Source organism: Homalodisca vitripennis, chromosome 4 (assembly GCF_021130785.1).
Source record: "Homalodisca vitripennis isolate AUS2020 chromosome 4, UT_GWSS_2.1, whole genome shotgun sequence".
Taxonomy (NCBI): Eukaryota; Metazoa; Arthropoda; class Insecta; order Hemiptera; family Cicadellidae; genus Homalodisca; species Homalodisca vitripennis.
Window position 1 is genome coordinate 66,032,462 of NC_060210.1, and position 16,488 is coordinate 66,048,949.

Here is a 16,488-nt window from a genome sequence, read left to right on the forward strand (position 1 = left end):
TCCAAAATTAATCAGGCTTGAGATCAAGTCGAGTGCTGAGTCTTCTTCCCAGAAACAACATTTTACAGTAGTGACTTGAGGTGTGTTTCTATAGCATTGGAGGAACTCCTGCAAACGTTTACTCCAGTGGTCTTGTCCTTTCGATGTACTTCAGTGGTCTTGTCCTTTCGATGAACTCATCTGATTTTTTTAAAAAGTTTTCACTGCTCTTTCTACTAAGCCATTACTTCATGTCATGGACGTTATGGTGTGATAAAAAATGTGAATAATGTTATTGATTTTACAGAAGTCCCTGAACTCTGTTGATCGAAACTGTGGGCCATTACCCGTGACTATGCGTTTAGGTAATTCATATGCAAGTTCGTCCTGCAGACATGTTATTGTTGTGAACGAAATCTTGACCATCCAGACAACCTCAGGAGGATTGTTCTGTGAATGAAGCGGTACCTCAGATTAATTATGTCTATTTGTTTGGGGTACAATCTCTCACATACTGGTCAATGTAAGAATCTATGGGTGGCAACCAAGTGTATCTTTGGGCCAAAGAGCGCATCACTGAAATTCCAGGAAGACCTCGTGAAGCATTTTCAAAAATTCATTGTGTAACAGACACACAACCAAAGTAAAAAAAATTGTCACAGGTAATTAATTTGTCACTTGTTTTTCAAAATAAGTGTGTAAGGTATCAGGTATATCTATTTAATACAGAGTAACATATATTCTTTAGCTCTTCATCCTGTGCAGTTGTTTTGTTACTGATATTCCATAATGATGTAGTTGTATGGTCGATCCTCTTCTTCAAATTTTTCAATCCTCTACAGGAAGTTTAGATAAGGTGTCTGCTGATAAATGGTAAACACCTGGTATGTATTCAATTGAGCAGGAAACAGTGCATAATGTGATAGATAGCCCATTGTGTCAATTTGTTTACTGTTATTATTTGTATCTCTTTAGAAGTGGTCTGTGCATAATTTTAAAATAATGTTTTCTGTAGAAGTATTGTTGGAATTTTGTCACAGCAAAAATCTGAGAAAGTGCTTCTATATCAATCTTGCAATACATTCTGCAGTATTAAATGTCCATGATGTATCAGCCAAAACAATGATATTGTCTTCTCTAAAGTGCACAAGTGTATCAGATGTCAGTATGTTATGCAACTTCTGAAAAAATGTCATATTCATTTGTCCAGTTTCATCTTACAGCAAAGTTGGTGTAAAGGTCAATACATTATTTGTAAATTTGCTCTAATAGTTTATAATTCCTAGAAATTACAACTTCATTAGTGTTTATGTCTAGGCATATATTAATACAGGGTGGCCACTCAAAATCTCTTTTCAAATTCCCAGTCGAAACTTTCCAATTCTCTAGTCCATTTTAAAACCAAATAAGCAACAGTAATACTTTATGTAACTCTTATGCAAAGTGGAAAGGTGAAGGTTTATTGTCACCAGCTGTATTTGCAGGAAATACCACAAGCTGCGGTAGTTTAGCAAATTTTGTCACTAGCGATATGCTCAAAGAAGTTTGCGGAAATGAATATTGAAATTTCAAATTTGTGTTTCACTCAAACCAGTCCTCGCAGGTTCCTCAAGAGAAATTCTTCAAGGGTCAGTCCACAAGTGGTAATGAAGTTTTCTGCCAATGCAGGGTGGTTTAAATTCATATAGTTCTAACAGTATATGTTTGACATGGACAGCATTTTTAACATTTATGAAAGAAGATCTGAAACTATTACATATTTCTTTAATATTCCATGAACACCCAAGAAACCCCCAAATCTTTTAGATGAAGGCTATAATTTAATTGTAGGATATTGTTTTGTTGTAATATTTGTCTAACTATCACTTTTCCATGTTCAAAATTTATATACCAATTTTCAATGAAACTTTATTGAGCAACTTGATCAAAAAAAGCTGTGTTAATGATAGAAATATTAATTTTTTCAACGACATTGCCAATGGCAGTTGATGTTATGGCTAATAACAGTAGTGGATGATATTATTATTATAATAAATATAATTTTTTGGATAACACATTTATCAATATATATTCCTAATTTTGTAAAACCCATCAAGCAAATAAAAAAATATAATACTAACATGTCACACATAAAAAACAAACCAACTGGTGTTTAGGCCAAAGAAAATTAATTTCTTGCTCTACCTGATGTGAAAATGATAATTTAAGTTAAATTTCCAAAAATAATAGTTGATGAAGACATTCACTCATAATGTTTTCTCCGTAAACACAGCACATTCTCCGATGGATTTCTGCTGCATTATCCCCTTCTTCTTGCAGGAAACGAATAACACTCAATTAATATTTGCTGGGAGAATAAATAGAGGCGGCCATGTTTGTGTGACTGCAACTCAGTACAATCTAGCTTACTTGAACTTGGCAGTGACAAACATTGTATTGCGAATTAGTGCTGGTCGCATTGTAGACCTGCCACGTGTGACAATCATGGCGTGAGATTGGAGGTTGATAAAAAAGACCCTCATGCGCGCGCTCACACACACACACACACACACACACACACACACACACACACACACACACACACAAATTAACACATATATATAAGCCAAAATCCTAATTTCATTTCAATAAGACTGAGTCCCACCAGAGCTAGTCATTTTTGTACATCAAATTTTAATGAAATAATGTACATTCATGTAACTTTAGAAGACTGTAATTAATAAGTATTCTTTCCCACCAGATTCAGGTTGTACTATGAGGTTGACTACAATAGTTATTTTACAAACACACATTTTTTAATAACAGGTACACAAAAAGTACAAACAACATTTTCTGGATACGTTTATTATTTTAATGTTAACCACCTAGCAGCAAAAATGATTATGTACATGTATTTCTATATATATACATCAGTTACATTGTAATGACTGAATAACTAATAGTCACTTAAGAACAGTCAAAGCTCAGTCCTTGGAATTATTAACAATATTCTTGTTTAGAAATTTCATCATTTAAAATAAGTGGACTTAAAAATCAACAAAAATATAAACTAAAACTTATCTTGTCATACATCTTCTGATACCTATTTGAATATATGCTTTCTTCATTTTATGTTGACATGGAGTTCCAACCCTCAGTTTTAAAATGATAAACATCTGAAAAATAAGAAAATAATTATTAAGCGATACATTAATAAGAAAATTTCACTCTCACTGATGTCCAGCTACTGTAAAGTTTTAAAGGGGGCATATTTCTGTGTACAGTTTTCATATAAACCATATTTAATATGTAACATTGGTGTCTAAATTTAGTTTATTTATGATAAAGAGTAGTGCTTGATGCCAGATTGGTGTTCCGGTACCTCTATTTGTAAAAAAATATACTTTTTGAAGCACCTCAGAAGTACATAAAAACAGTTTTGAACCTCACATTTTCAAAATTTTGAGTGCGAGGATACTCAGATTCTCATCTCATAGACTCTCTATGCCCCAAATCACTGGGAATCTAGCACTGGATATAAGTATAAAAATAATTAAGAACGGTTTCAAACTTACAATGAGTTTCGCAAAACTGTTTCTGAATGTTCTCTTATATACTGTATTAATTTAAAATTAAAACGGTATATACCACCTATACTTAGAATTCTGAAGTGGAGCTTAGACAAATGTAGAACATGTTTCTAGATGATAAGAGATTTGAAACATTTAAATCTAAAATTAAACTTGATCATTGTTTCCATAAGTTGTCACACAACAATGAAAACAAAAAAACAACAACAAAAAATGTTGTTTTATGTTGTATTTTATGTTGTTTTAATACAACATAAAATATAGTGAAATACACATTGTTATTTTATCAAAATAACAGAACTTGACATTGAAGAATAAACCTAACAAACACGATGAATACTTAAATTCACAAATATGAAGAATTTTTAGTGTAAAATTAGAATTTATAGAACTTGTTAAAACTGTAATAATAAAATATTGATTCATACTCAATCTATTCATATTAGGAAAATAAATGAAAAATCAGAAATACAGACACCATTCAGAAAATAGGAAAATCAAAACACTTGGAATCAATAAGATTGAGGTGTAGGAGGCCCAAGGACCTTACTGCCAGTGACTTGAAACTGTACTACCAATATGCTTGAAAAAACAAGTAGCTTTAAGAGAGAAAACATTCTTTAATCTAAAACTCTACCTAAGAATCTGTAACTAAGTAAACTGAAGTCCAAAAGAACAATATCATAATGATTAATCCTGAGGAAAATGGAAACAAAGAATTTGGAATAGCAACCATTAATAAACTAGAGAAGAGGAAATTCCAAAGGGAACTTAGGCTGCCATATGTATTACTTCTACTGGAAAAAATATTATCCCAGAGGACCAGAAGTCCTCTGCCTGAAAATCCTGATTAGCAGAGGTGCCTCAAGTCTGAGACATCCTAATTAATATTATAAATACGAAAGTGTTAGTGCGAAGGCGACGAGGGGCTGTCCGCAAGGCGGCGTCCTCTCTCCTCTTCTGTGGAACCTGGTTGTGGATGACCTGCTAAATTCTCTGAATAGCAGCGGTGTCTTTGCACAAGGGTACACAGATGATATTGTGATTCTTGTGAGTGGCAAGTTCAACACAACAATCACGGAACTGACCAATGCTGCTCTGAACATGGTGGGGAACTGGTGTGATAAGGTTGGCCTCATCGTCAACCCCACCAAGGCTGCCGTGGTTGCCTTTACCAGGAGGCGACAGATGGAGGGCATTGGTCCCTTTCTATTTAAAGGCAACCCGTTGAGCTGAAGCCTGAGGTCAAGTACCTGGGCGTGATCCTAGATAGGGTTCTAAACTGGGGACCTCATCTAGAAAGGGTCATTGCCAGGGGTAAGTGGTCTCTAATGCAATGCAGACGTGTGATAGGTGGGCCCTGGGGACTGAAGCCGAGACTCTTGTACTGGCTTTATGTTTCCGTGGTCAGACCTGCACTAATGTACGGAGCTGTCGTATGGTGGCCAAAAACGGAAGCCAAGACGGTGGTAGCACGTCTGGCGGGTATCCAAAGGATGGCCTGCCTCGCTATCACTGGGGCTTTTCCCAGTGCGCCAGGCGCGGCTCTGGACTGTTGTCTTAACCTCGCCCCCCTGGACATTGTCATTCGAGCTATGGCCAGGAGGAGTGCCTACTGTCTTCAGCAGATGGGACTCTGGTCGGGCTGCAGCGGTGGGCACTGCAGAATTAGCACTCTGATACAGGAGGATGTTTTGCACATGATCTCTGATCAGATGCCACAAAAGTTTTCCTTTGACAAACCCTTTAGGATTATTTTACCCTCAAGGGATGATTGGTCAGAGGGGAAGAAACTTCTTCCACCAGCGGAGCTCGAATGGTACACAGACGGCTCCAAAACAAAAAGCGGCACAGGCGCTGGAATTCTGGGAGTGAGACCATGTAGGGAGCTGGTGGTTCCTATGGGTCCGTATCCGACAGTCTTTCAAGCGGAGGTCGTAGCCATTATGGAATGTGCTCGTGAGAATCTTCGTCTGCGATATAGGGGCAAGACGATTAACATTTTCACGGACAGTCAGGCAGCGCTGGATTCCATTGCTATCAGACCGTTTCCTCCCTTGCCAGAATCAACAATGTAATCGTTTGTTGGGTTCCTGGTCATGAGGGGATTCTTGGGAACGAAAGAGCTGATGCCCTGGCCAACCAGGGCTCAGCAACAATTATGACGGGCCCTCAACCGTTCTGCGGTGTTCCAAGGTGTGAATCCTCTAGGGTTGTCTCGAAATGGATTTGCGCGGAGCATGGGAGAAGGTGGAGGTTGCATCCGGGTTTGAGAGTGAGTAGAATGGTATTACAGTCACCTTCTTCCAAGGTGGCTTCGGACCTTCTCTCATTAAACAGATCAATGTCTTCTAAGGTCATTGGTCTCATCACGGGGCATGGTCACCTGAGGAAGCATCTACACAGAGTTGGCATCCTTCAGGAGGATCCGCTCTGTGGAAGGTGTAATGAGCAGGAGGAGACTGCTGAGCACCTGCTCTTTGATTGCCCTGTAATAGCAAGAGAGCGGTATGCCATCTTTGGTAGCATGGATAGGGGTGGTGAATTTTCCCAGGAGGACCTGATAGGTTGTTTTCGGCGGTTTGTTGAACTGCTGAAGTTGTATTTGGATTCCAATTATTAATACCTAAATTTATGTACTAATCTATGTCAACTTTTGTACTAACTTATGTACTAATGTATAAAAAACGCTATGTTTGGGGCAGTTTTTATTGAAAAATGCTCTCAGATGCAGAATAATCAATATATGAACCCTTGAAATTACTTTTCTTACTCTTTTGTGAAATATTTACAACCCTGACTATTCCTACGAATACGAGAGTTATGAAGTTTTTCCATATATTAAGTTCAACATATGTGTAAGAAAGAAAAAAGTAAGTATGTGCATTTCATTATGTTAACATTATAAAGTAGACATTTAAAAAATAAGTAATTCTGTGTATAATTTTATACATGTAATTGAAGAGATATGGTGATGCATTAAAGGGTCCATTCATCATTCAATAGTTAGCCAGATGCAAACAGGGCTATGGAATTGGGGATGGAAATTGCAGTACAATTGATTGTCCAAATCAATTGTAGTAATCAAGTTCAGTTTCAACAATCAAACAATGCTTAAGTATTCAAAATAATCAACACTGTACTGTAATTGATCAAACAATTTCAGAAACAAGATTTAAACCCGTTATTTACAGCTTTTAATATAATAACAACTAACAATGGTTAATGAAATACTAACAATTGGACTACTCTATTATAGGAATAAACAAATATTCTAATATTTAAATACATTATTATCATTTTGTAAAGTAACTGTTTCAAATTGTATTGTGTTTAAATGAACTGTTATGAGGTTGTGCACAGTGGTTTTTCATTAGTGAGGAATTTTATATCAATATGTAAGTAAAAAGTATTCAACAACATAAGATTAAACTTTGCTTATCATTTCATTTATCATTAGTGTACAGATAAATACATTTTGCTTAATAAGTAAATTTTTAGAGGAGTAAATAAATTTTGCTTAAAAAGTACTTTTCAAGAGAAGCATCCTATAGTTTAACGCATCCGATGTGGCTCTATATTGAGCAAGTAATCTTGAACACTCTAGTTCTGCCTCTGCGTTGTAAGTGTCTTCTGTAGTCAACATGAGATCCTTGAAGAGCTCTGGACTAGTAGATTTTCTTATTTAGTACACAATATATAACTAATACATCATCATATGTACAGTTTACTATTATCAATGTTACCTTTGGATTATGTTTTCAACCGTTTGAGGTGCATACATACTGTAAAGTCTGATACAGCGTCAGATACAAGACGCAGCAATGAAAGGAAGGTTAAATGGAACTAAATTCAACATTCAAATTGAATCAACCCTTCTTACCCAATGTTATGTGTACATTGTGAAGATCATACATAATGTGTGAATACTTGATAGATTGATCCCATTTGAAACTAACCAATAAAATATAATTTTGGACCTAGATTTCTCAAATTTTTGTATGAAAATTGTACCAAGCAACACTTTTAGTTAAAATGTAATTTTGTGTTTTTCTATCTTTTGATTTTCGAGCGAGAAGCTTTTAAACATCCAAAATATGGCAAAATCTTTAAATTCATAAAAGTTATAGCAATTTTGTAAGGATAGCTAATTTATTTAGTATATAACTCTTTTTAGATTTTTATAACATGAAATATGGCTGAAACTCAGATACATTATAAGATACTGTACAGGCAATGGTTGGTCATTATTGTAATGATTTCTGATATATCATACATGTTTGGGTGGTTCGCATTTTAAAGCTACCAAGGCTTGACCTTAGGCCAGCTCACAATGCATCTTATGTTTCAGTTTTAATCATATCTTTAGATTTTTCATTTGGCGAACTTGACAGACTCTGTATTATGGACTGACAGGTTCTTCTTAAAATTGTGTTGCTGTCTCCCTGTGTAATAAATCTTGATGGAAAGGTCCTACAGAGTTGAATATTGATCCAAAGAAGAACACTATTGAATTTGGAATCAAATAATCACTGGGCAGCAAAGGAACAAACAAAATTTTTACACTGGTCTTATGGGTAACCATGATCACAATGAGAAAAAACACAGAACAAATTAGTAAACAGAGTATACTTTAACGTTAACCGTATGACATTCCGCAGTAAGGTACCAACACTATTAATTTGTGATGAATTTACTTAGTTTAGTATCATATACAGATAATAACTGTTAACCATGCAATGTTGTTATATTATCTCAAGTTCTTCAATACTCAATTTATTTACACTAAAAAAATAAATGTTCAGTTGGGAATTTACATCACATTATTTCTAATAGTAAAACTATTCACGATTAAAGGATCTATCTTAAATTTCTATACAAAAAGGGGATTTACTCTATTAAGTATGTGCCAGTAGTTTGTGGTAAAAAAAGACATCCTGTAAATACAGATGTAACAAATTATAGTTAAATATATACAAAATTTATACTATATTAATAGAATAGATGTTTATGTACTGAACGAATACATTTATTTATTTATTCCAGTGACACAACACATAATTAATAAACATTTACACAAATCAAAGTTTGTATTTGCCAAAGAAAAATTTGTAACTTGTGCATCCTAAACACATTATGACTACAAAATAACTTAAAACTCACAACTTTGATACCTGATGAAGAAAAAGAAATAGTTTCAAAACCGCCTTCATAGTTTCAAGCATGAAGCCTTCGAGTTTCTACGGATCACTATTTGTAGTCAAATTGGTGGTTCGCTGGATACAACCATCAAAATGATTATACCTGAAGGGTTCAATTGTTCTCATTGTCTCATCAGATGCACACTTGAGTGCACTACAGTGTTTTAGAAACGATCTCAAAGAATGTCGCAGCAACCGGGTTTTCTACACATAACATAGTTGTGGTGGGAAGAGTTCATCAACGCAAACATTGAGTCCAGCTTCATTTCACCTTCCGCTTAGTGCACCATCTGAAGTCTGGCACTGTCACAAACTTGACTCCTCAAATCTGGAATCGCTACATTTAAAACATTGTAGTGTACTCAATTGTACACCTGTGAGACAATGTCATCTGGATTACACTTTATTTTGTAGTCTATGTGTCTCTGGTGTTGATACAATGCAGAGTTTGTTTCAACACAACCGATGATAAGCGTCTTCATCACCAACTTTTTTTATCTCTTCAGATGGACGTGGGCCCTTCAGATTCCAGGAGTCAAGTCTGTGACAGTGTCAGATTCCAGCCACTGCACTACGTGGAAGGTGAAATGAAGCTGAACTCAATATTCGCATTCATCAACCCTTCCCACCATAGCTACCTTAGCTGTAATATTCAAATATTTTGTACAACTTTGGTTAAATGATTTTTTTCCCCAACGATTCAGTTATATTTAGTTACAGAAAAAAAAAAAAAAAAAAATTAGCAATACTTTAAATCCAGTGGTAAGTTATATGGATTGAGTGGATTGTATTGAACTGCTTTCTACAGTTTAATAAAAATCAAATAAGGCATGAGTCAGACTGACTAAAAATTAGGCGATGGTACTCTATTAAAATAACTTAATTATCATGGGATTCCACTAGTAAGGATAAATATCAGCAGCAATTTTTGTTGTAGTCATCCAAAAATCTAGCTTAAAGCCCTTTAAATTAATATGCAACTTTAAACCTACATGCTTTTTGCATTTTCTACTTTGAGAAGGAAGAATATGTAATTAGTTAAATGGTAAAGATATACTTTCATACTAAATTGTAGGTTGAATGGTCCTAAATATATTTTTGAGCGGACAAACATAATTTTTCAGTCACCAAAGTCAGTAGCTTTGCTTACACTCGGGCAATCAATAGTGAAACTCCAATTATTACATAACGATATGAACACCAAGTTAAAAAATTAGATTTAAAAAATGCAACTTACAAATTGCTGATTTCCTCATTTGCCAGCAAATTTTTTTATGTATGAATGTTTAGAAATGAAAGGAATATTTTTTAGATTTGAAATGCACTGTATTGTGGTCTAATATATTAAAGACATAAAGTTCTTTTATTGTTAGTTTATAGGCCAACAACAAGATTGAAGTAGGACCCATGGATATTATTAGCCAGAGCTCTCTAAATGTGATCCTGCTTGCGTTACATGCATATGATGCTATCTGACAAACATATTATTACTCTTCCCATACATATTGTACTAAACCTATTACATTGTACCTTATTACAGAAATATAATAAACCTATTATATTGCACCTTATTACAGCTGATTGATAAAATTGGAATAAATTAGCAATACTATAATGAATGGAGACGTGTATCTAAGATAAGTTCAACAGCCCTAAATTATGTAACGTACCAAGGGGGAAGGGGCAGTTATTCGCACCATTGCAGAAGAGTGGAGGGGTTGGATGCAGCAATAAACCTCAACGATTAATTATACGAATTCGTTCAAAAATTTTCCTGATTTAATTAAAATTTGTATAATAAATTTCCTCTCATAAAAGCAAATGAAAAGAAGTCTGAATCCTCCATCTAAATTAAGCATTCTGCTTAATCTCTATGTGTTGAGCATTTTGGCTGAGTAGTGAGTAGTACTGTTTGAGTGAAACGTTGAGAATGTTTGATAGGAGAAAGTCTTTTCTTCACTCATGCGCTCAGTTGTAGCAATACTATAAAGACCAAAATATAACGAACGAAAATTAACAGCAGAAAAGCTTGGCTATTAGGACCTATGTAACCAACGACAATATCTAAGCAATATGTTAATTCAGTGTGTCTGACTGTACGAGCCCAATTCTAGCAGAATATCACGGTGCATCATGCGACACAAAAAAATGTATTGTGGATGTGGAGCAAAGCCCAGCTCTATACAATATCAGGTGTAAAAATAGTAATCAAAATAAAAGGCCTGATGTTGGGCTGAAGTTATACAGTTAAAGACTTCACCATATTGTACATATAACCCAGCAAATGCAATACACTGACACAGACGATTTGTTCCTCATCGATTTTGATACTCACTTGCTACTTGTATGAACACATTAAATTAGACTGGAAAAATAGCAGTTTTTTATGTGTATCGTATTGAAAACTGTACAGTGAGTCCCGTGCTGTGTGAGTGTTTAGTGATTGTCGTACTACATTATGATTGTATATAGCCTAGATTTGAGTTAAAATGTCTAAAAATGTAGAAGGAAGAATTGTTCTAATTGTTGTTTTAAATTACAAAAATGCATTAATAAGTCATGTTTTACTTTGGAGTATAAATTATCTTTATTTATAACAATTTTTAGGGCAACATAAAATGTGGGGGAAAGGGGATTTTGTGGCAGTGTTACGTAATTATTGAGGTGGGTTAGAGTTACCATTAAAAGGGAGGGAGGTGGAGTCTGATATTTCCAATTTTAGCATTCAGTAATTAAGGATTACTCCATAGTGGTAAACGTGGTAATGTTAGAAACCATCATTCTATATGTATATTGATTATATGTAACTATAATTCCATGTAGTGTTCCAGTTGGATATGTACAACTGTATTGCTTAAATAGAAACATTTTTTATTTCTAAAAACATATACACATAGATATTAGATTTATTTACATTTGATAAATAGTAAATTACCCTTTTACTGTACTCACTAAGTGGCGATAAAATAAAACAATTTAATTTTAAGTACAATAGTTGGATAAATATTATTTATATAATTTAAGTAAACTATTTATTACATATTAACATATGTTCTAAAATGGAAATTAGCCTACATGGGCAAGCAGCCTGTGCGTAGGCTAGAGTCGGACTAAAAAGTGTATGTTATCTAGATGTAGAAAAAAGTGTTATTGTTACGTGAAATAGAATCAAAGTTCATTATATGAACAGCAAATAAGGTAACTTTTGTGTTCAAGCTGGAACTGCTATGCTTACCACTTTTTCTGCTAGTGTTTGAAAGAATCTTCTCAATTCCTTACTTCAAAGCACAAAAACAGTCTACACCTAAACCTTCCCCTAGACCAGGAAAGAATTTAAGAACATTTACTATTGCTGAATGATGAAGCTAAAGCCTCTCAAAAATAAAAGTCAAATGGTCTTAGTGCATTACGCCAATTGGAGTATTATTGGCAACACGTTTGCTGCTGAATAACGTTTGCTGTGTTTCAACTGTAAATGCTGCATTCATAGTTTTCTATTTTTGCTTGGAATTATTTTAATTTATGTCTTTTTATATATTTTATGCCTTTTTAAATAGCCTAATAGTAGGCCTAATAATAGCCCCAATTGGCATCCTTTTCATCAGTATTTCATTATTGATATTACTCCAACATGGTACGATTTAACATAGAAATAAATAAAACTTGCTAAAATACAAATTTGACACTCCTAACCTAGGCCTACATTAATTACAAAACTTTGGTTATTTTGAAAGAAAACAATAATTATTTGTTTCACTAAATTACTCCTGTGAAGAGAAATACTTTTCAAAACATATTTATACGACTTGACTGAATAATAACTTCAAATAATATTACAAACTTGCAACATAAACTACGTAAACAACAGCAAAGCAATGACAAGAATGGAAATGAATGATATTCTTCTTCTCTTCAACTTGTATCAAAGATCAAAAGGTACTGAACTTCATACTAATTGATACATTGATTTATCCGCTATTGAATGATTAATTTCATAAAAAAAAACATCATAGTTACTTTATAAAGTGGCTTTTTTGTGGTGATGTTTGTCACCAGGGGTAGGGTACGATAAGCGGACCCGGTTTCAACCCATTACGTGAAAATTGCAGGAAAGAAACAACTGTAACTGTGAGAGGAGCAAATATGGTCGTCTTCAGTTTTCATAATTTTAATTATAGCAACTGGGAATCTCAAAGGTGCAATTATTGCAGTGCATTTGGTTTTGATCACTGTAAATATTAAATTCATATTTAAATTTAACTTATGATTGTTATTGAGGTCTATAGATACTTTTATATCGATTGATAATCTAGCATTTGAGATGTGAATATTAGGTATCGATGATTACATTCTTCGATATAAAAATAACTGGGTCCGCTTATCGTACCCTACCCATCACTAGTTGTTGAGAGTGATTACCATCTCTGCAGCAATCGTCACCAGTACCTCAGTTAAGCATTCATGAACTAACATTCTGGAATTTTAATATTTTACAGACAAGTACAATACTATATTGAAGGATGTTAATTGTTTGTTATTTTCAGTGTGGGAAGTACTCCCTAAACTGGTGGCCAAAGGCATTACTGTGTGTTCAACTGCCAAGTTAAACTAGTTTTTTTCTGGGGTTTTAAAACCTTTTCAAACTTTCTACATCCTAATTGCTTTGTTTGCTATTTATTTTCTAAAAATGTTCCTTTTGAAAAGACAACAAATAATCTAATGTCCAGGTAAAGTACATAGGCATGACAGTATATTTTCATTTCTACAATAAACTATTGTAATATCAGAACTACAAGTATGAAGTAGCCCATAGAAACTACTTCTGCAAAATAATAATATTAACATTTAATAAATTATGGTTTCTTTGTACTACCTAAAAAGTTACAGGTAGGCTATGTGAGTTTAAATTTTCCAGATGTTTCGTGCATTTGTGATCCAACCTTCTATAACTTGACCTGCTACTAAGCAAATATTATCTTAAGGTATGTTTTACATTCATTGTAATTGTTCAGTGCAGGGAAGAATAAAAATGATACCATAGCCAATACTGATGGTCAGAAACTTAGTGTCAGTCTGTTCAACTCTGGTTTCTCTTTTAAGGATTTTTATTGGTTATTGTGAACTTAATGGCCAGAGTCGCCAAAGACGAGTTTCATGTTACGTATTGCTATTGAACTTACTTTTTTTATCCGCACCAGTAACAAGATTTGAATTTTTAACCTACTGCAACCGTAGTGTAGGTTAAAACAACAATATAAGGGTTCAAGCGGGTGACTATGAGAAACTTATAGAACAATAAAAATGGAACTACTTTTCTAATGCATAGTAATATTATTTTCTTCTAAGGAGGGTCACGTGGTCTTGTTATGATCATGATTGAACCTTGTATTGTTTGCTGCTAACATCAGCATTTCCACCATCTTTGTACATGTAAAATAACAATAATGCCGAAATCAGGTGAATGTGACCCAAATAAAGATTCTTTAGACCTTCTAAGAATAAAAGTTCAAATCAGACTGACACAAGTGCTCCGCGTGGGCATTGGTAACACCTTGCCCTGTGCTGATGGTGAAATACGAAAAACATCCTTTGAAGTAGAACCTATATTACAAGATCAAATTCTAGATGGTCTGGTCACTATTGCTATTAAGAAAACACAACTTGACAGAAAAAAATAAATTGTAAATTCACCTAACCATAATTTTCTACTATCTTCCAAGAAAAGTTGTTCTAAGCTAAAATTCCTTTTATTTGTCATTTTCATTCGCTATAACCTTATACTGTTTGGTTCAACACTACTGTTGCAGTAGGTTAAAAATGCAAATCTTGTTACTGGTGCGGATAAAAAAGTAAATATATGGTGTTTTACGTAACATGATGATGGTAAATAACAACCCTTAGGGCTAATTTTAATAGCAATACTTACATCACTTCTCATGCTATTGGTTGACTAATGCACCTTCTAACCATTATGGACTTCGGTTCTCATTGTGTCTCTTGCTTCTTGAATTGCTAACACAGGCTGCAAAATCATTGACAAGTTTACTACAATTCAATGTATGATTGGCATTGTTCTTGAAACAATCAACGACCATGGACTTGTAATCCTGGCATGGTATAGTGGCATCCTTTGGTGCTAGGGTTGGAAAATTATTTTCAATTTCTTTATAAGCTTTGTTAAATTCTGATTCCATTACTTGAGTTATGCGGTTTTGGTTCTCCTGCAAACCTTTAATTCTTCTTTCCCAATAACGGTCATTCTTCTCCAATTCTTTTTCAATCTGATCTCGAATCATCGATGAAGTAATATAAGGCTGAGGCGCATAAAAACCACTGGAAGGCTGCTGGCTTACGATTGGACCACTGACAGGTGAAGGCGATACTGGTTGTGGATTTGAGAAGTTAGTACTACTAGCGTTTTCACCATCTCTGAAATTATTCATATTCTTCAACCGTTGAGCGACGTTTTCGGAAACTCTAATTAAACCCGCGGTGTCATCGTTATCTATTCCTATTTTACGTGTACTTTGAGATCCGCCCATTTTAGACACATAAAATATCTTTATTCAATCATCAAAAATCACCAAGGTTCACACAAGTTAAGGTTAAGAAGAGACACCAATCAGACATGACTTTTTTGACGTTTTCATGTACGAAACATCTGATGTATAGGAAAACTTTTTTTTACCGATCCTCAGACAAACACATGAATTTCCAATGACGACTGAACGCATTATTACTAATGTTTACTAATATTAATGAAAATAAATTACATATTTAAACACGACTACTAGCAATATGCATTGGCAAAGGAGGGTCAACATTTATTTATCGATTGCCGCTAAGGTTAAAAAAATATTTTTTTAACGTATTCGTGTTTATTTTGTTGAAACGAATTTGCAATATTTTTAATTTGCATAAAGTGTAAAGACAAGGAATGATATTTAACACTCTGGAAATACAACCAACATACAATGTTTAATTTTTTAATAAAAATTCTCAATGCCACGTTTTTGATTATGTTTAGCTATAACAAGTCTGCTCTGCACTTATATGGAACGGAAAACATCCTCGAGATAGGATCTATCAGGTAACTTATCAATACATCAGAGCGTCTGACCACAAAACATCCGAATGAGTGCGAGTTGTGACAAATTGTAATTTATAAGTTAAAAATTGAAAGATTACGCTTTTCTTTAATTTTAACGAGTTCTTTTCACATTAAAACGACAACATAACGGTAAACAATACATTCCGCTGTAAAAGTAATTGTTTTCTTAAAATTTACCACAAATTCCATTAAAAAAAAATCTTTAAATTCGGAGTGGGTAGGCTATGAATTTAATGTTAAATGAAAGTTGTGGAAATAGATCAGAAAAATAATAGCGAAAAGCGCTGAGACTCGCAATACTGACCCTTTTAATTAGTCCAATCTCGTGGCACAGTTGTACGGACAATTTGAAACCACACAGCTTTTGAGGTCTGGTCGTCATCTGCTTCAATCTCCACGCCATTTATATCACAACAGTAACTGTTCACACTTAACAACCTTCTTGATTTATAACAGTTTAAATCGCTAAAAAAATAGTTGTACAATAAAAGGCGGGGAAAATAAGCACAGCTTTCATGTTTCGTTGATCTATCCATTTATCATACCTTTTATCAACAAAATATATGGTTAACTTGTAATATAGATAATTTATATTACTATTTACTCACTTAGAACAACAATCTGAGAA

General features: G+C 34.1%; 1 protein-coding gene across 1 annotated transcript; it reads right to left on the reverse strand.

The window, feature by feature from the left end:
- Positions 1 to 2,807: 2,807 nt before the first annotated feature.
- On the reverse strand, positions 2,808 to 15,389 carry LOC124359432. The gene is made up of 2 exons (XM_046812172.1): positions 14,676 to 15,389; positions 2,808 to 3,134 (listed from the first exon to the last, which is right to left on the reverse strand). The coding sequence occupies exon 1, from the start codon at positions 15,289 to 15,291 to the stop codon at positions 14,719 to 14,721; it is 573 nt and encodes a 190-aa protein (XP_046668128.1). The 5' UTR covers positions 15,292 to 15,389; the 3' UTR covers positions 2,808 to 3,134; positions 14,676 to 14,718.
- Positions 15,390 to 16,488: the final 1,099 nt, after the last annotated feature.

Coding starts and splice junctions, on each gene's coding strand:
- LOC124359432 (XM_046812172.1), bottom strand. CDS start 15,291: ATGGGCGGATCTCAAAGTACACGTAAAATAGGAATAGATAACGATGAC.